The sequence below is a fragment of the Heterodontus francisci genome, chromosome 5 (assembly GCF_036365525.1).
Source record: "Heterodontus francisci isolate sHetFra1 chromosome 5, sHetFra1.hap1, whole genome shotgun sequence".
In the NCBI taxonomy this organism is placed as follows: Eukaryota; Metazoa; Chordata; class Chondrichthyes; order Heterodontiformes; family Heterodontidae; genus Heterodontus; species Heterodontus francisci.
In genome coordinates this window covers 28,932,248-28,957,595 of record NC_090375.1, presented here as the reverse complement: position 1 = coordinate 28,957,595, position 25,348 = coordinate 28,932,248, and the positions used below count along the sequence as shown (strand labels likewise).

Here is a 25,348-nt window from a genome sequence, read left to right as displayed (position 1 = left end):
AGTGTAGTAGTGAATTTTCACACAGCAAGATCTCAAAAACAGAAATAAGATGGACAATCAGATATTCTGTAACAAAAGCAAAGTTTTGGAAATACTCAGCACATCTGGCAGCATCTGTGGAGAGAGAAGCAGAGTCAACGTTTCAGATCTGTGACCTTTCATCAGATTTTCAGCATCTGCAGTATTTTGCTTTTATTTACTAGATATTCTGTGTTAGGACTAAAACAATTAGTAATTTAAGCCTCTGTCCAGATTAGAATGCAAGATAATACCAGTGAATTTGCACTTGTTTGATTGCTGGTTTTTACATTCTAGCGTAGGCAAGTGAGCTCAGTGGGAAATTTGGGTGTAGTTCCAACTGGCAAAATTGCCACAGAAACCGGTGTAAATTTTGCCAGAGTTTCTGTATAATTGTGATCTGGAAAATTTCAGGCCATACTTTGGACCAGAAAATATGATTGACATAAATCTTCTCAATCTAACCAGGATCAAGACAAGAATTGCTCTCTGGTTGCATCACCTTCCAAATACTAGTCACAACAGCTTTAGCAAACAAGGTTGGCCCACTACAGGCTGGCTTTTAGTGTGTGACACATATAATTAATGGTAACAAGGTGTGGAGTTTCTGCAGCATTGGTGTATGACTATCAGAACTTGCAATCCTGGGCATTGGAGGAAGCAGGGCAGAGAGTTTGAATCTGCACTCAGCTAACCAAGAATATGTACTTCTGTGGCATTGGAATGGTACCTCAAATATAGGAAAAGTAACTTTCATCAGAGATCAGGTGTTTACACATGAACACAAGCTGTTGAGGATTGTCACAGGCAACTGATACCCAGGTGTTGGCTGAACTTTGTGTTTGGTAAACCTGAAAATTGCATGAAGCGTTCTGTTCTGAATGTGGAAAATAGAAGATTTATTTTTGAATGGGAATAATTTTTGTGGCATTGCACTGTTCATTTGGATCTATGTTGCTGGTCAGTGGGGTGCATGGGTGCAATAGATTACTGTGGTTGTACCATGTAGAAAAAATAATGGAATTTTGGAAGACTTTTGTATGGTTCTCAAGATCATGTCCAATGGGTGGAATTTTCCTGGTCCCGTCGTGGCGGGCTTAGAGTGGGAATATAGGGGGTAGCTGCATTCCCGTTGTCGAGGAACTTTCCCCGGACAGGCTGGGAATAGGATTGGCTGCCCACTCCGTGGAGGTAGGCTGCCAATTATGATAGTTAAGGCCTCAATTAGGGGTGATTTTGGTGCCTCGCCTTCATTCTGCCGCTGGCAGAGCAGCCTCTTGCAACATGGAGAGGCTGGCAGCTCAACTGAGGTGACCTCCCTGTGGCAGGTTGGCGGGGCCTTCGGAGCTGGAGGCTAACAGGAGGAAAGGCTGCACCTGCAGCCTGAAGCTATTAGTCTGCAGGGGTTTCCCCACTGTTCCTAGGGGCCTACCTCATCAGTTTTGAATTGGATCCACACAGGGGGCATCCATGTTCAAGTGCCTTTGCAGTCCCTGACCTGCCTCAGCAGTGCCCACTTCTTGAGGTGGGGCTGCCAAAGCTCCAGAGCTGCCAGCCCATTGAATGGACCTGCAGCATCAGGAGCCCTCCTACCGTCTTTAACAGAAGACTGCGGAGGATTGTGCCGCCAGTCTGGCTGCCGCCAAGTCAGGGCTCAGGAGCCCCATTTGATCCCGATGTTGGGGTCCTAAAGTCCGTGGGAAAATCCAGCCCAGTGCATCTTAAATGGTTCTGTCAGTGACATGTTACAAGTAAAGCCTCGGCATCAGACACTGCCAAAGCACCACACCATTTCTGGTCCTGGGTTAATGAAGATCCCGTTTGTTTGAATTTGTCAGGGTTTGCTTTTGGTCGTTAGAGATGATTCCAGTTCAGTCTGTTATCCACACACATTGTCCATCCCTGGCTATTACCAACTGCCTATGACATAGCTGGGATGGGGCATAATGGAAATGATACTGAACCAGACAAAGCAACTGGAAGTTCAGCATCAGTAACCACAATAAGTCAACATGACTCTGTTTTGATTCAATAATCTGGTGGATTATGGGCTGAGAAATGGTCTTAATTGGGGAAATCATTTGAGAAATTCCTGGATCGGATAGAAAACTCTCTTGTATCATGGTCCTGTTGCCTGTTTGGGAACTCTGCATTGTATTATTTTGAATTGTCATTTCAAATATGATTTAGTATCTTTAATGCATGGCAGTTGTCGTGTTGTGATGTCATTATTTCACCAGTTGTGTTGTTATCATGGAATCATAGAATGGTTACGAGGCAAAAGGAGGCCATTTGGCCTGTTTTGTCCATGCTGGCTCTCTGCAAAAGCAACTCACCTCATCCCACTCCCCCGCCTTTCCCCCATAGCCCTGGAAATCTTTACTTTTCAGATAATTATCCAATTCTCTTTTGAAAGCCTCCTGTTGAATTTGCCTTTCTGTTATCAACTAGGTGAAGTTGTTTTTGCAATTTTACCGCTGACCAATGGTCAAACTTTGCTGACAGTAAGCAATCTTACCCACACAAATCATATCAGAAAGTTGTTGCACTGTCTGCAGCTATCTGATATCTGCTGGCGGTGAACAAAGTTGCTTGCCAAGCGCTCCTGTGAACTTTACTCCATGTTGAGTGTCTTTGTTTCATTGCAAACATGAAAACAGATTTACTCGTATGAAAAAGATAACCATGAACTGTCTGTCAAATGATATCACTGAAGATCATGTCATTATGTTGGCTTATCCATCTGTCATAGATACAGCTATGGCATGGACGAAATAATTTAACCACTATCACCACAAAAATGGCCTTCTCTATTCTAGGATGTTCTAAACATTGTACACCTACTTGAGATTGTTGGCATGATCAGATTCTGCTTTTAAGCTTGGACTGCTGATGAGTGTTGAAGGATTTGGCCCCATTGTCTGCACCTCAAACAGACAGAAAGGCTTTTGCATTGGACATGATACATTATACACCACTGTGTGTCCTGAGGTGGCTAATCCTAGCTAGGCAACAAAATAGTATGTTACAGCTCGTCTCACTATAACTTGATTATGGAGGGCAAAATTCAGTTCGGGTTCCCAATCCTGACTGCAATCCAGCAACCCCTGTTGAAAGTACCGGTATGTGAAAATTGGGTTAGAACACGATTGAGCTCCGCTGTGATGCCTCCACAGTTGAGCAGTCCACAAGCATTTAACCGTTATGGCTGACAGATGAATAAACTGTTTTGAAAAGGTCCTGGAGGGTGATCAATGTCAGTGGACTTGTAAGCCAGCAAGGAGTTCACAGGCTGGACTTTGCTCAAAATGGCGAATAGCTCACTTATTACATTTGCACTTGCCCACAGACTTTATAGAGTCATAGAGTTATACAGCACAGAAACAGGCCCTTTGGCCCATCGTGTCCAATCCAGCCATCAAGCATCTATCTACTCTAATCCCATTTTCCAGAAGTTGGCCCGTAGCCTTGTATGCTATGGTGTTTCAAGTACTCATCTAGATACTTCTTAAATGCTGTGAGGGTTCCTGCCTCTGCCACCTCTTCAGGCAGTGTGTTCCAGATTCCAACTATCCTCTGGGTGAAAAAGATTTTCCTCAAATCCCCTCTAAACCTCCTGCCCCTTACATTAAATCTATGCCCCCTGGTTATTGACACCTCCAATCCAGGCAACATCCTGGTGAATCTCCTCTGCACTCACTCCAGTGCAATCACATCCTTCTTCTAATGTGACGACCAGAACTGTACACAGTACTCCAGCTGTGGCCTAACTAGCACTTTATACAGCTCCATCATAACCTCCCTGTTCTTATATTCTGTGCCTCGGTGAATAAAGGCAAGTATCCCATATGCCTTCCTAACCATCTTATTTACCTGTGCTACTGCCTTCAGTGATCTATGGACAAGTACACCAAGGTCCCTCTGTACTTCCTAGGGACCTACCACCCATTGTATATTCCCCTGCCTTATTAGTCCTCTCAAAGTGCATCACTTCACATTTCTCCGGATTAAATTCCATTTGCCACTGCTCTGCCCATCTTACCAGCCCATCTATATCGTCCTGTAATCTAAGGCTTTCCTCCTCACTATTTACGACACCACCAATTTTCGTGTCATCCGTCAACTTACTGATCATACTTCCTATATTCACATCTAAATCATTAACGTACACTACAAACAGCAAGGGTCCCAGCACCGATCCCTGCGGTACACCACTGGTTACCAGGCTTCCAATCGCAAAAACAATCCTCACCATCACCCTTTGCTTCCTGCCACTAAGCCAATTTTGGATCCAATTTGTCAAATTGCCCTGGATCCCATGGGCTCTTATCTTCTTAACCAATCTCCCATGTAGGACCTTATCTGAAGCCTTACTGAAGTCCATGTAGACTACATCAACTGCTTTACTCTCATCTACACATCTAGTCATCTCCTCAAAATTCAATCGTTTTTTAGACACGATCTCCCCCTGACAAAACCATGCTGACTATCCCTGATTAATCCCTGCCTCTCCAAGTGTAGATTAATCCTGTCCCTCAGAACTTTTTCCAATAGTTTCCCTACCACTGATGTCAGACTCACCAGCCTGTAATTACCTGGTTTATCGCTGCTACCCTTCTTGAACACCACATTTGGTGTCCTCCAGACCTCTGGCACCTCTCCTGTGGCCTGAGAGGGTTTGAAAATTCGTTTCAGAGCCCCTTGCCTCACATAACAGCTTGGGATACATCTCATCTGGGCCTGGGGATTTATCCACTTTTAAGCCCACTAAAACCGTTAATACCTCCTCCCTTTCAATGCTAATATGTTCAAGTATATCATAATCCCCCTACCTGATCTCTACACCTACATCGTCCTTTTCCATAGTGAACACAGATGATTTAAAATCATTTAAAACCTCACCTCCGTCCTCTGGCTCCACGCACAGATTGCCACTTTGGTCCCTAATGAGCCCTACTCTTTCCCTGGTTATCTTCTTGCCCTTAATATACTTATAAAACGCCTTGGGATTTTCCTTTATCAGGCCTCATGTCAGTGTTTTTCATGCCCCCGCTTCGCTCTCCTAATTACTTTTTTAAGTACTCCCCTACACGTTCTATACTCCTCTAGGGCCTCTGCTGTTTTCAGCACTCTGAATCTGCCATAAGCCTCCTTTTTTTTCCTGATCCAATACTCTATATTCCATGACATCTAGTGTTCCCTGGACTTGTTGGTCCTACCCTTCACCTTTACGGGAACATGTTGGCCCTGAACTCTCACTATTTCCTCTTTGACTCCCACTGGTCTGATGTAGACTTTCCTACAATTAGCTGCTCCCAGCCCACTTTGGCCAAATCCTGTTTTATCATATTGAAATCGGCCTTCCCCCAATTCAGTACCTTTATTTCTGGTCCATCTTTGTCCTTTTCCATAACTACCTTAAATCTTACAAAGTTATGGTCACTATCTCCGAAATACTCCCCCATAGACACTTCTACCACTTGTCCGGCTTCATTCCCTGGGAATAGATCCAGTACTGCCCCTTCTCTTGTCGGACTTTCTACATGCTGGCTCAAAAAGCTCTCCTGTATGTACTTTAAGAATTCTGCCCCCTTTAAGCCTTTTGCACTAAGATTATCCCAGTAAATATTGGGGAAGTTGAAATCCCCTACTATTATTACCCTATTATTTTTATACCTCTCTGAGATTTGCCTATATATCTGCTCCTCTATCTCTCCTTGACTGTTTGGAGGCCTGTAGTACACTCCCAGCCAAGTGACTACCCCTTTTTGTTTTTAAGTTCTACCCATATGGCCTCATTTAAGGAACTTTCTAAGATATCACCCTCCTTACTGCAGTAATTGACTCCTTGATCAATAGTGCAATGCCACCTCCTCGTTTACACCCCCCCACCCACCCCCGTCACACCTGAAGATTCTATATCCTGGAATATTGAGCTGCCAGTCCTGCCCTTCCCTCAACCATTTCTCTGTGATAGTAATAATATCATATTCCCATGTGTTAATCAATGCCCTCAATTCATTTGCCTTAACTTTAAGACTCCTTACATTAAAATAGATGCAATCCAGCCTTGCATTATTTGCTTGTGTCTTAACAGGTCTATATTTGCTCTGCCTTCCAAACTGATTTAATTTCTCTTCTATATTTGGCTGTGTATCACTCCCTACAGTACCTCCACTCAGTATCCCATCCCCTGTCAAATTAGTTTAACCACCCCCCACCAACAGCACGAGCAAACCTCCCAGCAAGGATGTTGGTCCCAGTGCCGGTCCCGTTCCGGTTCAGGTGCAACCTGTCCGACTTGTATAGGTCTCCCCTTTGCCAGAAACAGACCCTGTGATCCAGGAAACTAAGGCCCTCCCTCTTGCACCATGTCTTCAGCCACGCATTCATCTGATCAATCCTCCTATTCCTATACTCACTAGCACATGGCACCAGGAGTAATCCAGAGATTACAACTTTTGAGGCCCTCCTTTTTAATATCCTACCTAGCTCCCCAAATTCTTGGTGCAAGACCTCATCCATCTTTCTGCCTATGCCTTTGGTACCAATGTGAACCACGATCTCTTACTGTTCACCCTCTCCCTTCAGAATGTCCTGCAGCTGCTCCGTGTCATCCTTCACCTGAGCACCAGGGAGGTAACATACCATCCTGGAGTCATGTTTGCAGCGACAGAAACGCTTATCTGTATCCCTTACGATAGAATCCCCTATCACTATAGCTCTCCTACTCTTTTTCCACCCCTCCTGTGCAGCTGAGCCCCCTGTGGTGCCACAGACTTGGCTCTTGCATTCCCCTGAGAAGCTATCTCACCCAACAGTATTCAAAGCGGAATATCTGTTAGATAGGGAGATGGACCAAGGGAACTCCTGCACTACCTGCCGAGTTCTTGTACTCTGCCTGGCGGTCATAGATTCCCTTTCTACTTGAGCAGTCTTTACCTGCGGTGTGACCACCTTCCTGTACGTATTATCCATGATGATCTCAGCCTCGCGGATCCTCCGCAGTGTCCCCAGCCGCCGCTGTAGATCCGAAACGTGGATTTCGAGTAGCTGCGGCTGGAGACACTTCCTGCACACGTGTTCGCCCTGGATGCTGGAAATGCCCCGACTTCCCGCATTGCACAGGAGGAGCATTCCACGTTGCTGAGCTGCCCTGCCATGACTTACCCTTAATTTATTCAAAAATTTGAGATTATTTATATTAGCGACCTTGATTCCCTAAAAAACCACTACTTACTATATATAAAAAAGTTAGTAACTACTAGTAATTATTAATAAATTACACTAAAAACAAAAAAAAATTTAGTAGTGCTAATCTGGTCACTTATAAAGTAGGTTTTGAGGTTCAAACAAAAACTTTGTATAGGATTTTGCTAGAATGATGGAATTTACTGTAAATTAGAGAGCCAAGATGGTGGAGCATCCTCTAACGGGGATCTGGAACCTGTGTGAACAGGCAAGCAATTGTGTACCTCCTCAACCAATCAGATTGAGGAATTGTTAATGAGCAGCGTAAAGTTTGAACCAGGAAACGTGAAATAGAATATCTAATTCAGGGACAGAAAGTGAAATAGAGAGGGAAAGAAAGATTTGATTGAGAGAGCTAGACAAAGATAAAGTTTAAAAATTTACATTTGTTTACTTTTTAAAATCTCCAACAACAAATAAAATCTGAAGGAATGAGATTCCATATTTGTAAAAGTTCATTTTCAGTGCTAGAGATGTTGTTTGGCAGTAATTAAGACTTAACACACAGTTTTAAAAACTGTCACATGGGAATGGACAAGCCGTAACTTGACTTAGCGGTTAAGTACTGCAACTTCATGCCATTCCATGCATTTCAATGATGAGTCTATTGGTGAGATACCATTCTCGTGCAGCTTCTAGAGTTCCAGACAGCAATTTCTGGATCTTCACCATTAACTACACAGGTACGGTTATTTCCACAGCAAAATTCGACATAATTCTATAGGTTGGAAGGGCAGAGAAGTCGGCCAGAAGGGGGAAACAATATGGTTAAATACATGCACTACACTGAGTATGGAATGCAAGGTGAAGGTACTGTAGATGTGAAGTACATATATCCCTCACATCTATTAGTTGGCATGAGTAATGTGAGTCAACGATCCCAGTTTCTCAAGGATCTTTTTACTTGAGGTCAATGGGATAAATTAGTTTTATTTCAATTTTGGATGAAATGATGGTCTGGGGAGTAGCTAGTCAGATACTGATTATTCTCTAAGTGTTTGAGGGATATGGTTGGGGCAGGATAAAGCATTCTTATTTCACAATATAATCGTGTTTTTAATCAGAGGTAAGATTTTGCTGGCTGGCTTGTTCACAACATTTATGTCTGATTGTTTATTCTGAGGTTTAACTGGAACACCACAAACATTTTTGTTTGGAGACATTTTTAAAAAAAATGGGAATATGTATGTTCATGACTCAAGATTAATCAAAGCTTTTGCTTTTGCATCAAAAATAAAAACAGATGTAGAAATATAACAGAACAAGTCCACACCATCTATTATACAGAGCATCAAAATCACGGTCTGGAGTTTTATTCAAATGGCATCAACTTTCAATCTTTTGGAATCTTGTGATTTCCGTAATAAAGGAAGAATTTGCTTTAAACCCCTTTTGTCTTGCTTGTAAAATATCTTTGAACATTCAGATGTGAAAGATTTGTTTTGCTTCAGAGGAAGGTACCATACCATTGCAGTGAAGTGTTTATCATTGAGTTTTCAACTCCCTGGTGTAAATTGCTCTCATCCGTTGAATTCTGTAACAACTGTTTGCTGAAGTGGGAAGGATGCAGACCAAGGGAATCACCTGGCAGTGTAACACACTGCCAACTTCACTGCACTGCAGGCCACAGTATTAGCTTGCACATAGGGAAGAATTTTTTTAAACATAGCTGTCCTAAAATGTGGTGTCTTGAGATTAAACTCTAAAAGACCACAGTTCTGCATTATGTTATGAGGAGATTCTCTTGCCTAACTTCCTCTCCACTCTGTGGATGTATTTCATGCACTCTCCTGTTGTGGATTTGGAGGGGAGGAGGGCATTTAATCGGGCGGGAAGGTGGCGGGTGGGATCAATGACACCTTTCCACCTCCATCCCGATTAAGTCTGTGGCAGGAAGACCTGTGGATGGCTTTCCTGCCCTGCCACCAATTGAGGTCCTTAAGTGGCAATTAATGCTCAATTAAGGGCCTCTTCCCGCCGCCGCTGGGAATGAGCCCATTGACAGGCGGACCTGTCTCCACGCGGGGAACATGACGTGCAAACCTGTGCGAGGTTGCTTGTTGTCCCATTGGTGGGGCGTGCCCCTGGATCAAAGGCACTTGGCATTCGGAAGCGGGGGCCGACCCCCCCCCTCCACTTCCCTCCCCCATGTTCCCCACCCCACAAAACTTCTCCTGCCATCACTTACCTGTGGCCTGGGTCGCTCCCCGATCCTGGGCCTCTTCTGGGTGCCGCATAACCGTGGCATTGCCAAGAAAAAGTGCTGCTGGCCTCTGATTGGCGGGCAGCTGTCGGCAGGCGTGACTTCCCGTCCCCATGGGTCCTGATCCTGGGAAAGGCCCACTGGGGGTCCCTCAAGTGCCTGATTGGCTTGATAAGGCAGGCCTCCCCAAAGGAGGCAATGCAGGTTTCTTGCCGGCTCTCCAGCCAGCAGCCAAGACCCCTGTCACCTCCATAAAATTCCCCCCTGTATTTTAGCAAAGAACACATTCGGAACCAGGTAAGTTTCAGTGAGCTGTTTCATCAGCAGGCATGGTGTCACAGCCAAGCCCAATTCTAACCTGAGCTAACATTAATATGCATGCATTTTTCTTCAGGGTCATTGTATGGTGATGAGGAGAGGGTAATGACAGCAGTCTCGAAGCACTGGATGAGACCAGCTCTCGTGCCCTCATTGCTGACCCAGATGAGATTAGCAAACTCTGGAACTGAATTTAAATACAAGTATAGTTTGGCTTAGTGGTGGAGTCAGAAAGTTGTGAGTTTAAGACCTACTTGAGGACTGAACAACCATAACACACGTGCTGCCATTTCAATGAAGTGCTGTCTCTCAGATCTTCTACTAAGGCCCAGTTCACTTGTTCAGGTGGATCTGAAAGACTCCATTACCTTCTTTGAAGAAAAGCAAGGAATTTGCCTAACGAGGGCGGTGGCGTAATGGTAATGTCACTGGCCTAATAATCCAAAGCCTTGGCTAATGCTCTGGGGACATGGATTCAAATCAGATGATGAAATTGGAGTTCAATTAATAACAAAAATCTGACTAGTCTAATGGTGACCGTGAATCGATTGTTGTAAAAACCCATCTGGTTCACTAATGTCCTTTAGGGAAGGAAATCTGCTGTCCTTATCTAATCTTGCCTACATGTGACTCCAGGTCCACAGCAATGTAGTTGACTCTTAAATACCCTCTGAAATGGATGAGCAAGCCATTCAGTTCAAGGGCAATTAGGGATGGGCTATAAATGCTGCCCATAATCAAAGGAATGAAAAAAAATCCTCTCTTCATCACCACTAACACAATTTTAATGCTGATTTATCTATTTGCTGTTTTTGGGACCTTGCTGAGCACAAAGTAGCTGCCAGATTTGCCAGTCCTAAGTCAATTTCTTTTCCTGCATGTGACATTAAGAAATGGCTGAGTGCACTGGACACAGCAAAGGCTACAGTCTCCAACAATACCTCAGCTGTAGTGGTGAAGATCTGTGCTTCAGAATTAACTGCACCTTTAGCCAAGCTGTTAAATTAACCTTTTTGATTATTTTCTGTACCTGTTCATGATATTTTAATGATTTATGTACCTGGACCTTCAGGTTTCTTTGGACCTTCACTGTTTCTAGCTTTTCACTATTTGGAGAGTACCCTTGCTCTTTCCTTTTTAGTTCCAACGTGGATGACCAAGCATTTTCCAACTTTCAAATCCATTTGCCACAGTCTTGTCCGTTCACATAATCTATCAATATCACTTTGTAATTTTATGCTTTGAGCCTAATTACTTACAATACCACTTATCGTTGTGTCATTAGCAAATTTGGATATGTGGCTTTCTGTCCCATCATTTTTTTAATTCGTTCATGGGATGTGGGCGTCGCTGGCTAGGCCAGCATTTATTGCCCATCCCTAATAGCCCTTGAGAAGGTGGTGGTGAGCTGCCTTCTTGAACCGCTGCAGTCCTTGGGTTGTAGGTATGCCCACAGTGCTGTTGGGAAGGAAGTTCCAAGATTTTGACCCAGCGACAGTAAAGGAATGGCAATATAGTGCCAAGTCAGGATGGTATGTGACTTGGAGGGGAGCTTGCAGGTGGTGGTGTTCCCATGCATTTGCTGCCCTTGTCCTTCTAGTTGGTAGAGGTTGCTGGTTTGGAAGGTGCTGTCTAAGGAGCCTTGGTGCGTTGCTGCAGTGCATCTGGTAGATGGTACACACTGCTGCCACTGTGCGTCGGTGGTGGAGGGAGTGACTGTTTGTAGATGGGGTGCCAATCAAGTGGGCTGCTTTGTCTTGGATGGTGTCGAGCTTCTTGAGTGTTGTTGGAGCTGCATCCATCCAGGCAAGTGGTGATTATTCCATCACACTCCTGACTTGTGCCTTATAGATGGTGGACAGGCTTTGGGGAGTCAGGCGATGAATTACTCACCTCAGGATTCCTAGCCTCTGACCTGCTCTTGTAGCCACGGTATTTATATGGCGACTCTGTTCAGTTTCTGGTCAATGGTAGCCCCTAGGATGTTGATAGTGTGGGATTCAGCGATGGTAATGCCACTGAATGTCAAGGGGAGTTGGCTAGATTCTCTCTTGTTGGAGATGGTCATTGCCTGGCACTTGTGTGGCGCGAATGTTACTTGCCAATCATCAGCCCAAGCCTGGATGTTGTCCATGTCTTGCTGCATTTCTACACGGACTGCTTCAGTAACTGAGGAGTCGTGAATGGTGCTGAACATTGTGCAATCATCAGTGAGCAACCCCATTTCTAAACTAATGATTGAAGGAAGGTTATTGATGAAGCAGCTGAAGATGGTTGGGCCTAGGACACTACCCTGAGGAATTCCTGCAGTGATGTCCTGGAGCTCAGATGATTGACCTCCAACAACCACAACCATCTTCCTTTGCGCTAGGTATGACTCCAACCAGCGGAGAGTTTTCCCCCTGATTCCCATTGACTCCAGTTTTGCTAGGGCTCCTTCATGCTATAGTAAGTTGTTACTGAATACATTGAATCGTTGAGGGCCCAAAACAAATCCTTGCGGCACACCTCTAGGCACATTCTGCCAATTAAAGTACCTGCCCATTATTTCTACTCACTGTCTCCTGCCTGCCAGTCCATTTCCTAACCAAGTCAACAAATTGCCTTCAATTCCATGAGCTTAAACAGTCTCTTATGAAGGAATTTCTTAACTGTCTACTTGAAGTCCATATAAATAACGTCCATAGACATTTGCCTGTCCACTACTTTATCTCCTGTTCAAAAAATTGAATCAGATTCATCAGGCATTTACCTACCCTTTACAAAGCCATGCTGGCTCTCACTGATCAGCTGAAAATCTTCAAAGTGTTCAGTTACCTTCCCCTTATTTATAGACTCTAGCAATTTCCTTAAAACAGATGTTAAGCTGATTGGTCTGTAATTCCCTGGCTTCCCTCTCACACACACATAGATACAAACTGTTGTTGTAACTAAAAAGAAAAATAGGAACATTTGTATCCATGAATGGTACTGAAATAACTAGGGATGAAGCTGAAAGTGATCTAGGGGATTTAGTCAACTCAAAATTCCTGTAATGTGGCAATGAACAAAGCAAATTGATTGCTGAAACAACAAACCCAAACAATCGCGTACAAATTAGATAGAGTCATACTGGAGTTGTATTGTGTTCAGGTTAGATCCCACTTTGCCCACTGTACCTAATTCTAGTCATGGGTAGAGATTTAAACCCTAGAAGCATTTCAAAGGAAAGCTACAAGATTGCCTTTAGCGTCAGAGAACTGACTGAAGTATGAGGAATAACTGAAGCAACCTATGCGTTTCAGCCTTGAAAAGAGACAACTTGAGGAGAAAGAAAGAAAGACTTCCATTTATACACCACCTTTTACAACCTCAGGACGTTCCAAAGTGCTTTACAGCCAATGAAGTACTCTTGAAGTGTAGTCACTGTTGTCATGCAGGAAATGAGGCAGCTAATTACAGCACAGCAAGCTCCCACAAACAGAAATGTGACAATGACCAGATAATCTGTTTTTGTGATGCTTATTAAAAGATAAATATTGGCCAGGACACTAGGGAATTTAATTTGAAAGGAATATACGATATATCATAGATCATAAAAATAGATCTGGCACATGACCTCAAACTGAACCCTGATAGTTTGACGAAGGGACTCAGGTTCAAACCAGTGAAAGGCAAATTTAGGATTGATGTCAGGAAATTCTTCACACAAAGAGCATTCAATACATGGAATGGATTTCTGGGGAGGGTAGTGGAAGTAAAAGTCTCTATGCATTTATGCAAGAATTGGATGCCATGCTTGGGGAGATAATCTACAACAAGACAGGCCTTCTTTCTTTATATTTGTACTCTGGCCTTGTGATTCGGATTATTAATCAAAAACTTAATATTAATTGTAAGTAGGAGCAAATAAGTCCTGTTTGCACCATTATGTAAGATATAATATATGAATCATTGGATTCACTTGAAAGAAAATCTGAATTTAAAAAGAAGAAAATAATGGAAATATACAGCAGGTCAGCCAATATTTGTGAAGAGAAAAGACAGATTATGATATTTTAACTGTGTTCTATACATCAGAGCACATGAATCACTGGTGTGCCAATTTGGTAAACCCAGAATCTGGGAATTTTAAAAACTGTTTGTACTGTAAGTAACCCCAATGATCGTAACGTTACTACTGTGCTTTTTCAGGTCAACAAATTCCACCTTTGGATCCCTCTCATGTTAATAGTAATGGAGCTTTCAAAGTTGGAAGACACAAGGGACAATCGAGTAAGCGCTGCTGCTGAGCAGCCAGCTGTGTTGGAGACCAAACCTGAGCAACATTGAATCATCATCCTCATACCAAGCAGGAAAAAAGGAAAAAAAAACTTTTTTTGTGTTATTGTTTGAATTATTTAGCAGTCTCGAGGTTATTTGTCAGTGGTTGGGCTGCTGACTCTTTCATTCTAGCACACTGTTGTCCTGCTTTCATGAAGTTACTGTAAGAATTTCTGGGGAGAATATGTGCACTATGAATGAAATTATTGAAATGCCAGTTATTCTTTTTGTTGCTCTCTTTCTTTCCTCGGATTTTTTTTTTTGCCCTTTACTCTTGCTTTTCTGAGCATAGTGACTGAAACCCCAATCCACTTTTTGTATCCACTCTTGGTTGCAAGCAGCCAGAAGCAAATTAAACTACTTCAGTGTAATCCTAATTTATGTGCACAGCCCATGGGTAAGTACTTTAACTGTAACATTAGCCCCAATTGCAAATTACTAAATGCTCCATTTATTTATTCCTAGCTGATATAAAACAAAACACAACCAAACCTCATTAAATGGCTACGAAACACAGTAAAAGCTAAACACTGGTTCAAAACTCTTCAATATTCCTTTCATGTACCATATTTAAAAAGTGCTAAGGCATATGGTCATATAAAGGTTACTCTGTTGGTAATCCTCTGACCTTGATGGGAAAATGAATTGCTTTGTGTGTCAATGGGCGACAACGACCAGAAAGATCCCAGGATTGATGCTTGGCCTGCACTGTTAGCTGGTTTCAGCAAGGGTGGAAATTGACATCATCACCTTTTGGAGTCAGGTGACAAAGATCAGTCAGGATTCTCAGTTCTGCTCACTCGCCAGTGATGCCTGCTGAAAGGTGTGCAAGTGTGGATGTAGAGTGAGGGAAAGCTGTGCCCCTTTTTGTTATTACCCATGATGAATGGCTTACCAATACTCATTGGCTAGACTTTTAAATGAAGAATGGTGATTTGATGCCCCAACAGGAGTCAATGACTTGGAGAGAAAAGGGGAGAAAATTGATGAAAATAATTCATCCTTTGGATGGCAAAATAGTATCAGGGCTTAGTGAAGAATACAAACTAATCAATTCGAGTAGTTTAGGTGTAAGAGATGCATAAACTAAATCATGCTTCCTGTAAATGTGCTTATAATGCTGGAAATCCAGGTGCTCCATCAATATGCTGCTGTCCTCAGTCAGCTTTCCCTTGGCACCCATCACAAAGCCCAAAAAAATCATGTATAGTTTATGTGCTGTGGTCATGTGTACATGGAACTGAGGTGAAACTGCCTTATACTCACTGCACTTCTGACCTTCAGCAGAGTGAAATATCAGGCAGCATGTAACATGAATGGCCATTCAGTCCATCAAGCCAGTTCCTTTCACTGACCATGCACAATCTGTTTCTCAAAGATAGTTCAGTGAAACTCTGGAACATCTACTTAAGCTTGCATTCTACATAATTCACCTTTGATTCTTTGCTTCATTTCCATGGTCCCAGCTGCTCACAAAATATTATGTACTATATAGGGCCAGAATTTACTGTAACTAGCACAGGAGAAACACCTGCTGTTTGTTAGACTTGGCCTTGCCTGCTTAATTTTCATGAGCCTTACCACGGCAGGTTGCTGCAAGTGGCAGATTGAAATAGTGCGACACTTTCTACAGGGCATCTGAGACCTGTGTGAACGGGGCAGATAACTGTGTATTTCCTTAACCAATCATATTGAAGAATTGCTAATGAACAGTGCAGAATCTGAACCAGTAAGTGCAAGTTTGTATTGTGAATTTTATGTTAAATCATGTACAGAAAGTGATATAAAGAGAGGGAACAAAAGTTTGGATTAAAAGAGGAAAAAAAGAAAGATAAAATAAAAAAGGTGATTTAATGTTTATTTTAATCACCAACAACATTTAAAAGCTAAAGGAATGAGACTCCATTCTGGTAAAAGTTAATTTTCAGTGTCAGAGAAGTTGTTTGGCAGTGACTAAAACTTATCACTCCATTAAAAAGGATACTCAGACTGAAATGGACAAGCCCTAACTTTTGGTGGTGAGTTTAATTTGTATTTAGGACTCTAGTACTGGAACTTCACGCCATTCAATACATTTTTGCACAGCTTGCATTGGAGCAGTGCACCACAGACAGCAACTTCCAAATTTTTTGCTCCTCCCTACCTTTGAAATCTCCTCCAGCCAACCAAAACCATCCAAGATATCTGCACTATGCTACTTCCGGCCTCTTGAGCATTCCCGATTTTAGTCGCTCCTCCATTGGCGACCAAACTCTCAGCTGCCAAAGTCCTAAATTCTGGAATTCCCTCCCGAAACCTCTCCACCTCTCTTCCTCTTTCCTCCTTTAAGATGCTCCTTAAAACCTACCTCTATGACCAAGCCTTTGGTTATCTGCCCTAATATCTCCTTATGTGGTTCAGTGTCATATTTTGTTTTAATACGCTCCAGTGAAGCACCTTGGTATGTTTTACTGTGTTAAAAGCGCTATTTAAATAAAAATTGTTGCCTGAAGTTGCAGTTAATTTGCGCAGAAATAACAATGAATGCCATTAGCCTCACTGTTATTTTTTTACAGTAAATGACCCTCATATCTGTAGATAGCCCTATAATCTTCAATGCTGGCCCTAATTATTTATTTCTTCCGGCCTTTATTAGAATGGACTTTTCATCAGTTTGGCATTGATTTAGACACTGCACCATCCACTTCCAGCAGCCCATTCTCTTTTTGATATTAACAACATCTTTATTTGAGTAACTACCGGTTTTCCTTTTATGGTTGACCGTCCTTGCTTCATTACGACAATGTGATCATTTCTCAACATTGGGAAGATTTTATATCTAAAAGTCAAAATAATCAGTGATTGGGGTTCTGTACAGAAATTCGTTCTCATTTTGTTTCCTTTCTTTTGTCCATGTTGTAGAGAAAGCATTCTTCCATTCTGAGCTCCTACATTTTACTTTCAGCTATTATGGATTGGAATTTATTCCAGGTTCCATACATTATTTTAATGTAAACTCATTCTGACTGTGGCAGGATTCGTTGTTTCTGGCACATTGCTATGGAGAGGTTGGGTACTGTATTAATGGAGCTCCTGGTGTATCCCCAGCTTTAAGGTGCATCCTTAAATGCCTACAGCAGCATTTGGTGCTGGTATATAAATGATGCCTACCTATCATCATTTCTTTAAAATATTTTCACATGGATACATGCAGAATAATTGAAAGTTGCCAATAGCACTGACATTTTCCATCTTTTCTGAGTTTGATTCCACTGTATGAGCAGAGATACTGTGACAATCTTGAACTTCCAGTGCTGTGTGAAATTATTTGCTTCCTGCTGCACAGATTTAGCTCCAGAGCCTTTGCACAAAAGTGTATCAGAAATCATCAGTTTTCAACTGCAAATCTTTTTGTCACGATGCGTCACTAAATTGATATTTTTGGTGCCACCATGCATAGGATGGTAAATTGGTTTTAGCCCAATGCGAAGTATCCAAATGAACACATCATACAAATTAAAGGGTTGTCTTATTATCTATGATATTTATGTTTTTGGTCTCTGCTTTCATTTATTTCTGGACAATGTGCCACGCACCAGCCTGCACAAGAGGTAGGTGAGTTACATGCTTCTCGATTTCTGTGAAAATGTTCTGTTGTTGGCTACTAGGAAGAGCAAAAGGGTAGGACAGTGTGACTCTGCATTTATTTTCACTCCTCTCTTTGTAGAAAAGCACATTGTTTCTGCTCACCACCTTCCTGTGGAAGCTGGCTCAGATTGGGAACTGGTCATGCTGTAAGACATGGGCATAAACCTGTATCCCCTCACAACATGATCTGTCAAAATAATGAGAGCTTCCCTGCCTCTGTATTCCACAATGTTTATGATGCAGAAATTAGAAATGCTTACAGGTTTGTGAAATGCAGGTCACTGATATGAACCAACAACTTCCAAAATTATTGAACTGCTTTGTTTCTTAATTATTGAACCTCTGCTGCCTTTGATTTCTTTAATTGCTTCAGGTTAATAGCCCTGCGATAATTTATCATATGCAACTTAACAGCGATTACTGAATAATCATATGGTTGTTTGGTATAGCTTGCTGTATAAAAAAGATCCCAACCAGATTTTGTTTTCAATTTAATCATAATTATGGCGATGCTACAAATTCATCAAAATGTCTGATATTGACAGCCAAAAGGGAAACTTGGCTACAGTTCTAAAGAAATCTATTTGCATTCCTTGACGATCAATATATAAACTGAAGGATTTATTTCTGCATAATCTACACCAATCCTAATCACAGGGCTTTTCATGACCAGACTGTTTGGACATTTTGTCAGTCAAGTGTAACTCGTTTGAATGCTAAGTGTATTTTCAATTAAAATATGTGTTATTTTTTAGATTGGGCTGGTCCCATGTAGTACGTTTCAATTAAATGGGTACAATGTCTGTGTTATTCTCATCACTAATGCTGTATAGTACTACTATTAACATAGGGTTGCTTAAGGAACCCTACCTTTGATGCAAGGTAAGCTGTTTCAATGTACATTCAATAAATATCATTTCATAACAATTAACTTGCGAGCAGTGAGTGTTGTCTCAGATGGTCAGTTCATTATTGCATGGGCAGAAAACCATGGATCGCTGAACAGCATCTTAAATTCCAGGATGGCTACAATGATACTTGTTATTTGCGAATTATTTTTACTCACCACATAAAAGTGACAGCATTTTAAATTCAGGAACATTGGGTTGGGATGCCCGAATAGAGCAATGAATTTTTAAGCACTTTATAACATAACAGAATAACATAAAGACAGAAATTTCGACTTAAAGTAAGTCAGCATGAGATGTCTCTGTCAAACATAAAGTGAGGTTGTTAGCTATAGTTTATACATTAAATAGCACTTAAACTATCTCAGGATCAGGGTTCTGCTGCCAAGATAATTCCAAATTGTAATTTGTCTAATAGCGTTGGCAATAAATGTTTGTTTATAAATACTCACAAATTCAAAAGAATCTTAAACTTAATCAGTGAGCAGAGAAATGGCAGATGCAATTTAATACAGAGAAATGTAAGGCTATAATATTTGGTAGAGGGAAGATCGATGTAGATTATGTGCTAAATGGGACTAAACAGGAGAGAAGTCGTAAGTTTCCACTGATTCAGTGCAATGTTCCCAGGGTGTTATAAAAGTAACAAAATGTTGGGATGCACAGTAAGGAATAAAAACAGTTTGATTTTTTTTAAATGATCTCCAACAATAATTAACATTTGAATGAATGAGACTCCACACTTGTAAAATTAAACCTGCAATGGGAGAGAGGTTGTTCGGCAGTAATTAAGACTTATCATGCCATTAATAAAAATCACTTCACCTTGAATGGACAAGCCCTAATTTATTCTGGTGAGTTTAATGTCAAACCCTTCATGTATTTGAATGCTGCATCTCTTGGTGAGGTACTGGTTTAGCGAAGATTGTGGAACAGCAAGGCACCTTGGACAGCAACTTGCTGATTGCTGTGTTAAATTTCACTTCTGCAGATACCGGAATTTGCTGTCCAATTTAAACAACAGTAAGCGTTGATAGCCTCACTATCACTTCTACAGAAAACTCCAGGCCTTTATCTTCTACTTCCACCACAGATGGCTGCAGTATGTGTGATTTATATGATGCACTTAGGTTGACAGCATCTTCCTCCTTATGATCAAAAAGGACAAGGATTTCAGGATCATAGGAACACCATCACCTTCAAGTTCCCGTCCCAGTCAACACCATCCTGACATCAACATATACACCTGTACTATCATCACTGTTGAGTCAAAATCCTGGAATTCCTATCTCAAATCATTGAGAACACCATCAACACTGCAGCAGGACTGTAACGGTTCAAGGAGAAGGCCAGCCAGTGTCGTCTTGGCAACTACAGATAGGCAATAAATGCCGCCTTGTCAGTATTGCCCACATCCCAAGAATAAATTTTAAAGATTAAATTAAGGTTTGTGTATCAAAAAAAGAAAATGTCCCCAAGTTTTTCAAACCTTTCATGAAATTAAAACTTGCACTTGTTCATTTGAAATCATTTCCAGGCACAGAAATGTATTTTGCTGTGGTGTACTTCTGATTTTATTTTAAGGATGATAAAACTGAGTTACGAAGCTCCAGCTTGGATGCAGTCAATTTGGCACCATCAGAGATATTATCACATATTAGCAGTTCAGCATAATTGATTTCACTTTATATTGTAAAAATGGTTCATTGTTCTAGTTTCATTTACAGTGTCTCTGTATACATTTGCAGACACCAGTATCATTTAACCTTGGCTGGAATTATTCTTGTCTAGGAATCCAAAATATCATGTTTCCCGCTTAATCTGATGTTAATGGGAAAAATATCCATATAATATTGATGGGGATTTGAACATTTTGGCTGTGTACTTGAGCTCCACAGCACTGCTGGTGTTAGTGCTACAGAGGCCCCAAGCTTAGAAAAATGGCGCGCACCACACTTCCGGCCACTTCCAGCGTGGCCCGCACGATGCCCCCTGCTGGGAAGGGCGCTTGTATGGAGGTGCAATGCGTGCACTGGAAGCTTTCAATGGCAGCAGATTATGACGTGCATTCAGCTGAATGAAGAACCCCACGCCCACCCCACAACCACCACCCATCCTACTAAAGCTATTTCAAAGGCCAGGCATCCAACTTGCAGGTGAGTTGTTTTTGACCTACTTCTACTATTGCAAAGTTTGTGGAAGCACTGTGGAGGTGACTAGATGTGTAGATGAGGGTAAAGCAGTTGATGTAGTCTACATGGACTTCAGTAAGGCTTTTGATAAGGTCCCGCATGGGAGATTGGTCAAGTAGGTAAGAGCCCATGGGATCCAGGGCAATTTGGCAAATTGGATCCAAAATTGGCTTAGTGGCAGGAGGCAGAGGGTGATGGTCACGGGTTGTTTCTGCAAGTGGAAGCCTGTGACCAGTGGTGTACCACAGGGATCTGTGCTGGGACCCTTACTGTTTGTAGTGTACATTAATGATTTAGACATGAAAAAAGGAGGTATGATCAGTAAGTTCACGGATGACATGAAAATTGGTGGTGTTGTAAATAGTGAGGTGGAAGACCTTAGATTACAGGACGATATAGATGGGCGGGTAAGATGGGTGGAGTAGTGGCAAATGGAATTTAATCCTGAGAAGTGTGAGGTGATGCATTTTGGGAGGGCTAACAAGGCAAGGGAATATACAATGGATGGTAGGATCCTAGGAAGTACAGAAGGTCAGAAGGACCTTGGTGTACTTGTCCATAGATCACTGAAGGCAGTAGCACAGGTAGATAAGGTGGTTGGGAAGGCATATGGGATACTTGCCTTTATTAGCCGAGGTATAGAATATAAGAGCAGGGAGGTTATGATGGAGCTGTATAAAACGCTAGTTAGGCCATTGCTGGAGTACTGTGTACAGTTCTGGGCACCACACTATAGGAAGGATGTGATTGCACTGGAGAGGGTGCAGAGGAGATTCACCAGGATGTTACCTGGGCTGGAGCGCTTCAGCTATGAAGAGAGACTGAAAAGGCTAGGGTTGTTTGCCTTAGAACAGAGAAGGCTGAGGGGGGACCTGATTGAGATATACAAAATTATGATGGGCATTGATAGATTAGATAGGAAGAAACGTTTTCCCTTAGCGAAGGGATCAATAACCAGGGGGCATAGATTTAAGGCAGGAGGTTTAGAGGGGATTTGAGGAAAAATTATTTCATCCAGAGGGCGGTTGGAATCTGGAACGCACTGCCTGAAGAGGTGGTAGAGGCAGGAACCCTCACAACATTTAAGAAGTATTTAGATGAGCACTTGAAATGCCATAGCATACATGGCTACGGGCTAAGTGCTGGAAAATGGGATTAGAATAGGTAGGTGCTTGATGGCCGGCACAGACACGATGGGCCAAAGGGCCTGTTTCTGTGCTGTATGACTCTATTGTTTTTGGAAGTGTTGTGGTGAGTTACTGGATTTGGCAGGGAGTGTTGCTGCATCCTCACAATGAGGACTGAAGATTTGGCCACCCGTCCAAAGGCTGCAGATAGGGGAAGCTCTGTGCAGAAGGAGGAGGAAGAAGGCTGTCCACAGAAGACTCTGCCCACCATGGGTTTTCAGGGATGAATTCTTCCACTTCTACTACACCCAGGAGGAATGCCTGAGATACCTGAGATTCACCAAGGAGGTTATCACAGAACTGTGCCACCTCCTTCAATAAAGCAGCCTTACAACAGGGGAGGACAGTGCTGCCAGGGGCTGATAAGATCACCATCCTAGAAGAACAAGGGTAACAGACGCATGGGAACACCATAACCTGCAAGTTCCCCTCCATGTCACACACCATCCTGACATGGAACTATATCACTGTACCCTCACTGTCGCTGGAGTCAGCATCCTGGAATTCCCTCCCTAACAGAACTGTGGGTGTAACATACACAACAGGGACTGCAGCGGTTCAAGAAGGCAGCTCAGCATCAATTTCTCAAAGGCAATTAAGGACAGGCAATAAATTCTGGCCTTGCCAGAGACTCTCACATGCCATGGACAAATTTAAATAAAATCGCTCTAAACTGCTTTGTGATTGGATCATTTCAGGCACGTTCATGCAACATAGCGAATATCTCCCAGTACGCTGTCCATCGTTGCATCAGGGAGCTGATAGAGGCACTGTATGTGAGAAGAGGTGAGTTCATCATTTTCTCTCGAAGCAGAGATGAGCAGGATGAGCGAGCACATGGATTTACCAGGATGATGGGATTCCCAATGGTGTAGGGAGCCATCGGCAGCATGCACATGACTTTGCGGGCACCACATGTTAAAGAGAAGAGGAACAGGAACTGCATGGGCCACTGCTCCATTTATGTGCAATTAGTGTATAAACATGCACAAGACATCATTTTGGGGAATGCTTGCTGTCCTGGCAGCAGCCACGATGCCTTTGCCCTGAGGCAGTCTGGCATTCTCACAGTTTTTCTGCCACCACGAAGAACCAGAGGTTGGCTGCTTGGAGACAAGGGATGCCCCCTTTACACATGGCTGATGACCCTCCTCCACCACCCAACCATGTGAGGACATGGGTGTACAACGAGAGCCAGAAACATTGTGGACCAGGAATTGGCATTCTTAAGCAACAGTTTTGCTGCCCGGACCCCTCGGGGGGATACCCACAATATTCTCCAGAGCCTGTCCCCAAGCTCATTGTGGTTTGCTGCATCCTCCACAACCTCACAATTCTGAGGGGGCAGCTACTGCCACCAGGCATATTGAGGCCACCTCGGGAGGAGGAGGCATTCGCTCCATCCATGAGCACCTAAGATACAGGAAAAAAACATGCATTTCTCTCATTCATTTCCATTCATTCATAAATCCTAAAGCTTATTAAAATTGCCTGTCTTTTCTTGGTGCCAGTGCTGCTTTAATTGCCCATTTTGGCATCCCAGCAACCATGCGGTTCTTTGGGAAAGTTTTTCTTCAGTTTGCCCATTACCATGACTGCCTAGGGTCTTTGTTCCTGTTGAGGTCTGCCAAGGAGAGGGGTGGTGGTGGGGGGGGGGGGGGGGGGGGGGGGGTGCGGGATGGTGTTAGATTTAATTAGCCCTAAGTTGCAGTTTTTTTTCTCAAGAGAGTCATAGTGGGTCTATCCTGAACTCTCTTTCAGTGGTATGCTGAGTCATGCGAAGGCTTTTTGATTTCAGAGATGGGTGGTTCCCTTTTTCTCTGACTCCAGGGGAGGATTCTTTGTTAATCTCCCCTTTGTTCTCTGGGACACTCCTGCCTGCAGATATTTGTACAGACTCTACTGCACTTCCCTGCGGCACTTCGACTAGGTGAGGCAACCCCCTCACGGTTTCTATGCCCCCTGGAGGTCTTTCTTTGTCTCTGCAGGTTCCTGCAAATGCTGTTAGCAACTCTGGTGGGGTGCTTCTAGAGTCTGCTATGATATAGGAGGATGTGGGGTCTAGCTTTTCACATTGTTCGGGGTTGGTTGTAGGGGGTTTTCATCCGGGATTCTTCCCGTACTTCCTTTAATCTACCCTCTTGGTCACTTTTTCCCCTTCCCTTTCTAACCTTTTGCCAGCCTTGTGCCTGTCTGTCCCCTTTTGTTCTCAGCAGGTTTCTCTTACAGTTCACCAGCCCTCTTCTGGAGGGACCTCCTAACACTGGTACAGGACTTAGGGGTGCAGGTTTCACTGTAGGTTGGGGTTTCCCATCAACCTGGCACATGTGGCAACTCCTGCAGTACTCCATCACATCTTTGTGGAGTTTTGGCCAGTCAAACTACTGTCTTATGCAGGCTTTGGTCTTTTGTACACTGGCATGTACAGCCACTGTAGTCGCGTGGGCCCTTCTTAATATTTCTCCCCGGTATCTCTGTGGCACCACTAACTGGTGAGCTACTGTCCACACTTGCTATCAGGCCTGTGAGGAGAACTCCATTTCCTCATCAGTACCTCATTCTTTAAATAGCAATCAGGAACTCCCTCTACTTCACGTTCAGACTGGGCAGCCTGTGCTAACTCTCACAATACTGGGTCGGCTCGCTGAGCCTCAGCTAGGGAAAATCCATTTATTTCATTCCCTGGGTCTCCTAACTTTGCATAGAAAGTCTCGGACAGGCAGACCTCATGGCCATCTGCCTGCAGTGCCAATGCAGTCTCCTCTGGGGCAGCTGATTTGATCATGGCCTGATCCACTATTCAGGGAAACTGCAGGAGCCTGTCTCCCGCCACTGCCCTGTCTCTCTGACCTACTGCGGTCTTTCTTTCACTACTGGGGAGGGGGTGGGGGGTGCTACCACCTTCACCCCTGCCAGATCATTACCTAGGAGCAGGTCAACCCGTCTACAAGCAAACTAGGGACAAACCCAATGGTCACTGGTCCCGAAACTGGTTCACACTCCAGGTGCACCCAGTGTAGGGGGTACAGGCATACGCTGACCTCCAATACCATTCACCACCATTCTGATGTTCACTGCTCTGTCTGGGGAAAAGGTCAGGCCTTTTCCCAGTAAAAGGGATCTAGTGGCGCCTGTGTCCCTGAGAATCTCTATGGGCTTGCTTGCCCCACTCGAGGGGTATGAGATTACTTTCCCTTCAGACACAAAACCCTGATACCTGTCATGAATCCTATTAAATTTTCCTGCACTTGCAGCCGTAAGCTTCCTGGATTTCCCTCTTCCTACAGTTAAAGCCACAGCTTGTTCTGTTGTGCTTTCCATCAGTTCCTTTCTTCACTGAGC

At 43.1% G+C, this 25,348-nt stretch overlaps 1 protein-coding gene across 1 annotated transcript in view; it reads left to right on the top strand.

Annotated features, from left to right (window-relative positions):
• rab31 (RAB31, member RAS oncogene family) overlaps positions 1–18,646 on the top strand; it is a 123,410-nt gene extending 104,764 nt beyond the window's left edge. The window contains exon 7 of the mRNA XM_068031241.1: positions 13,964–18,646. Coding sequence (XP_067887342.1) covers positions 13,964–14,061 — 98 coding nt within the window. The 3' untranslated portion in view covers positions 14,062–18,646. The remainder of the gene's footprint in view (positions 1–13,963) is intronic.
• Positions 18,647–25,348: the final 6,702 nt, after the last annotated feature.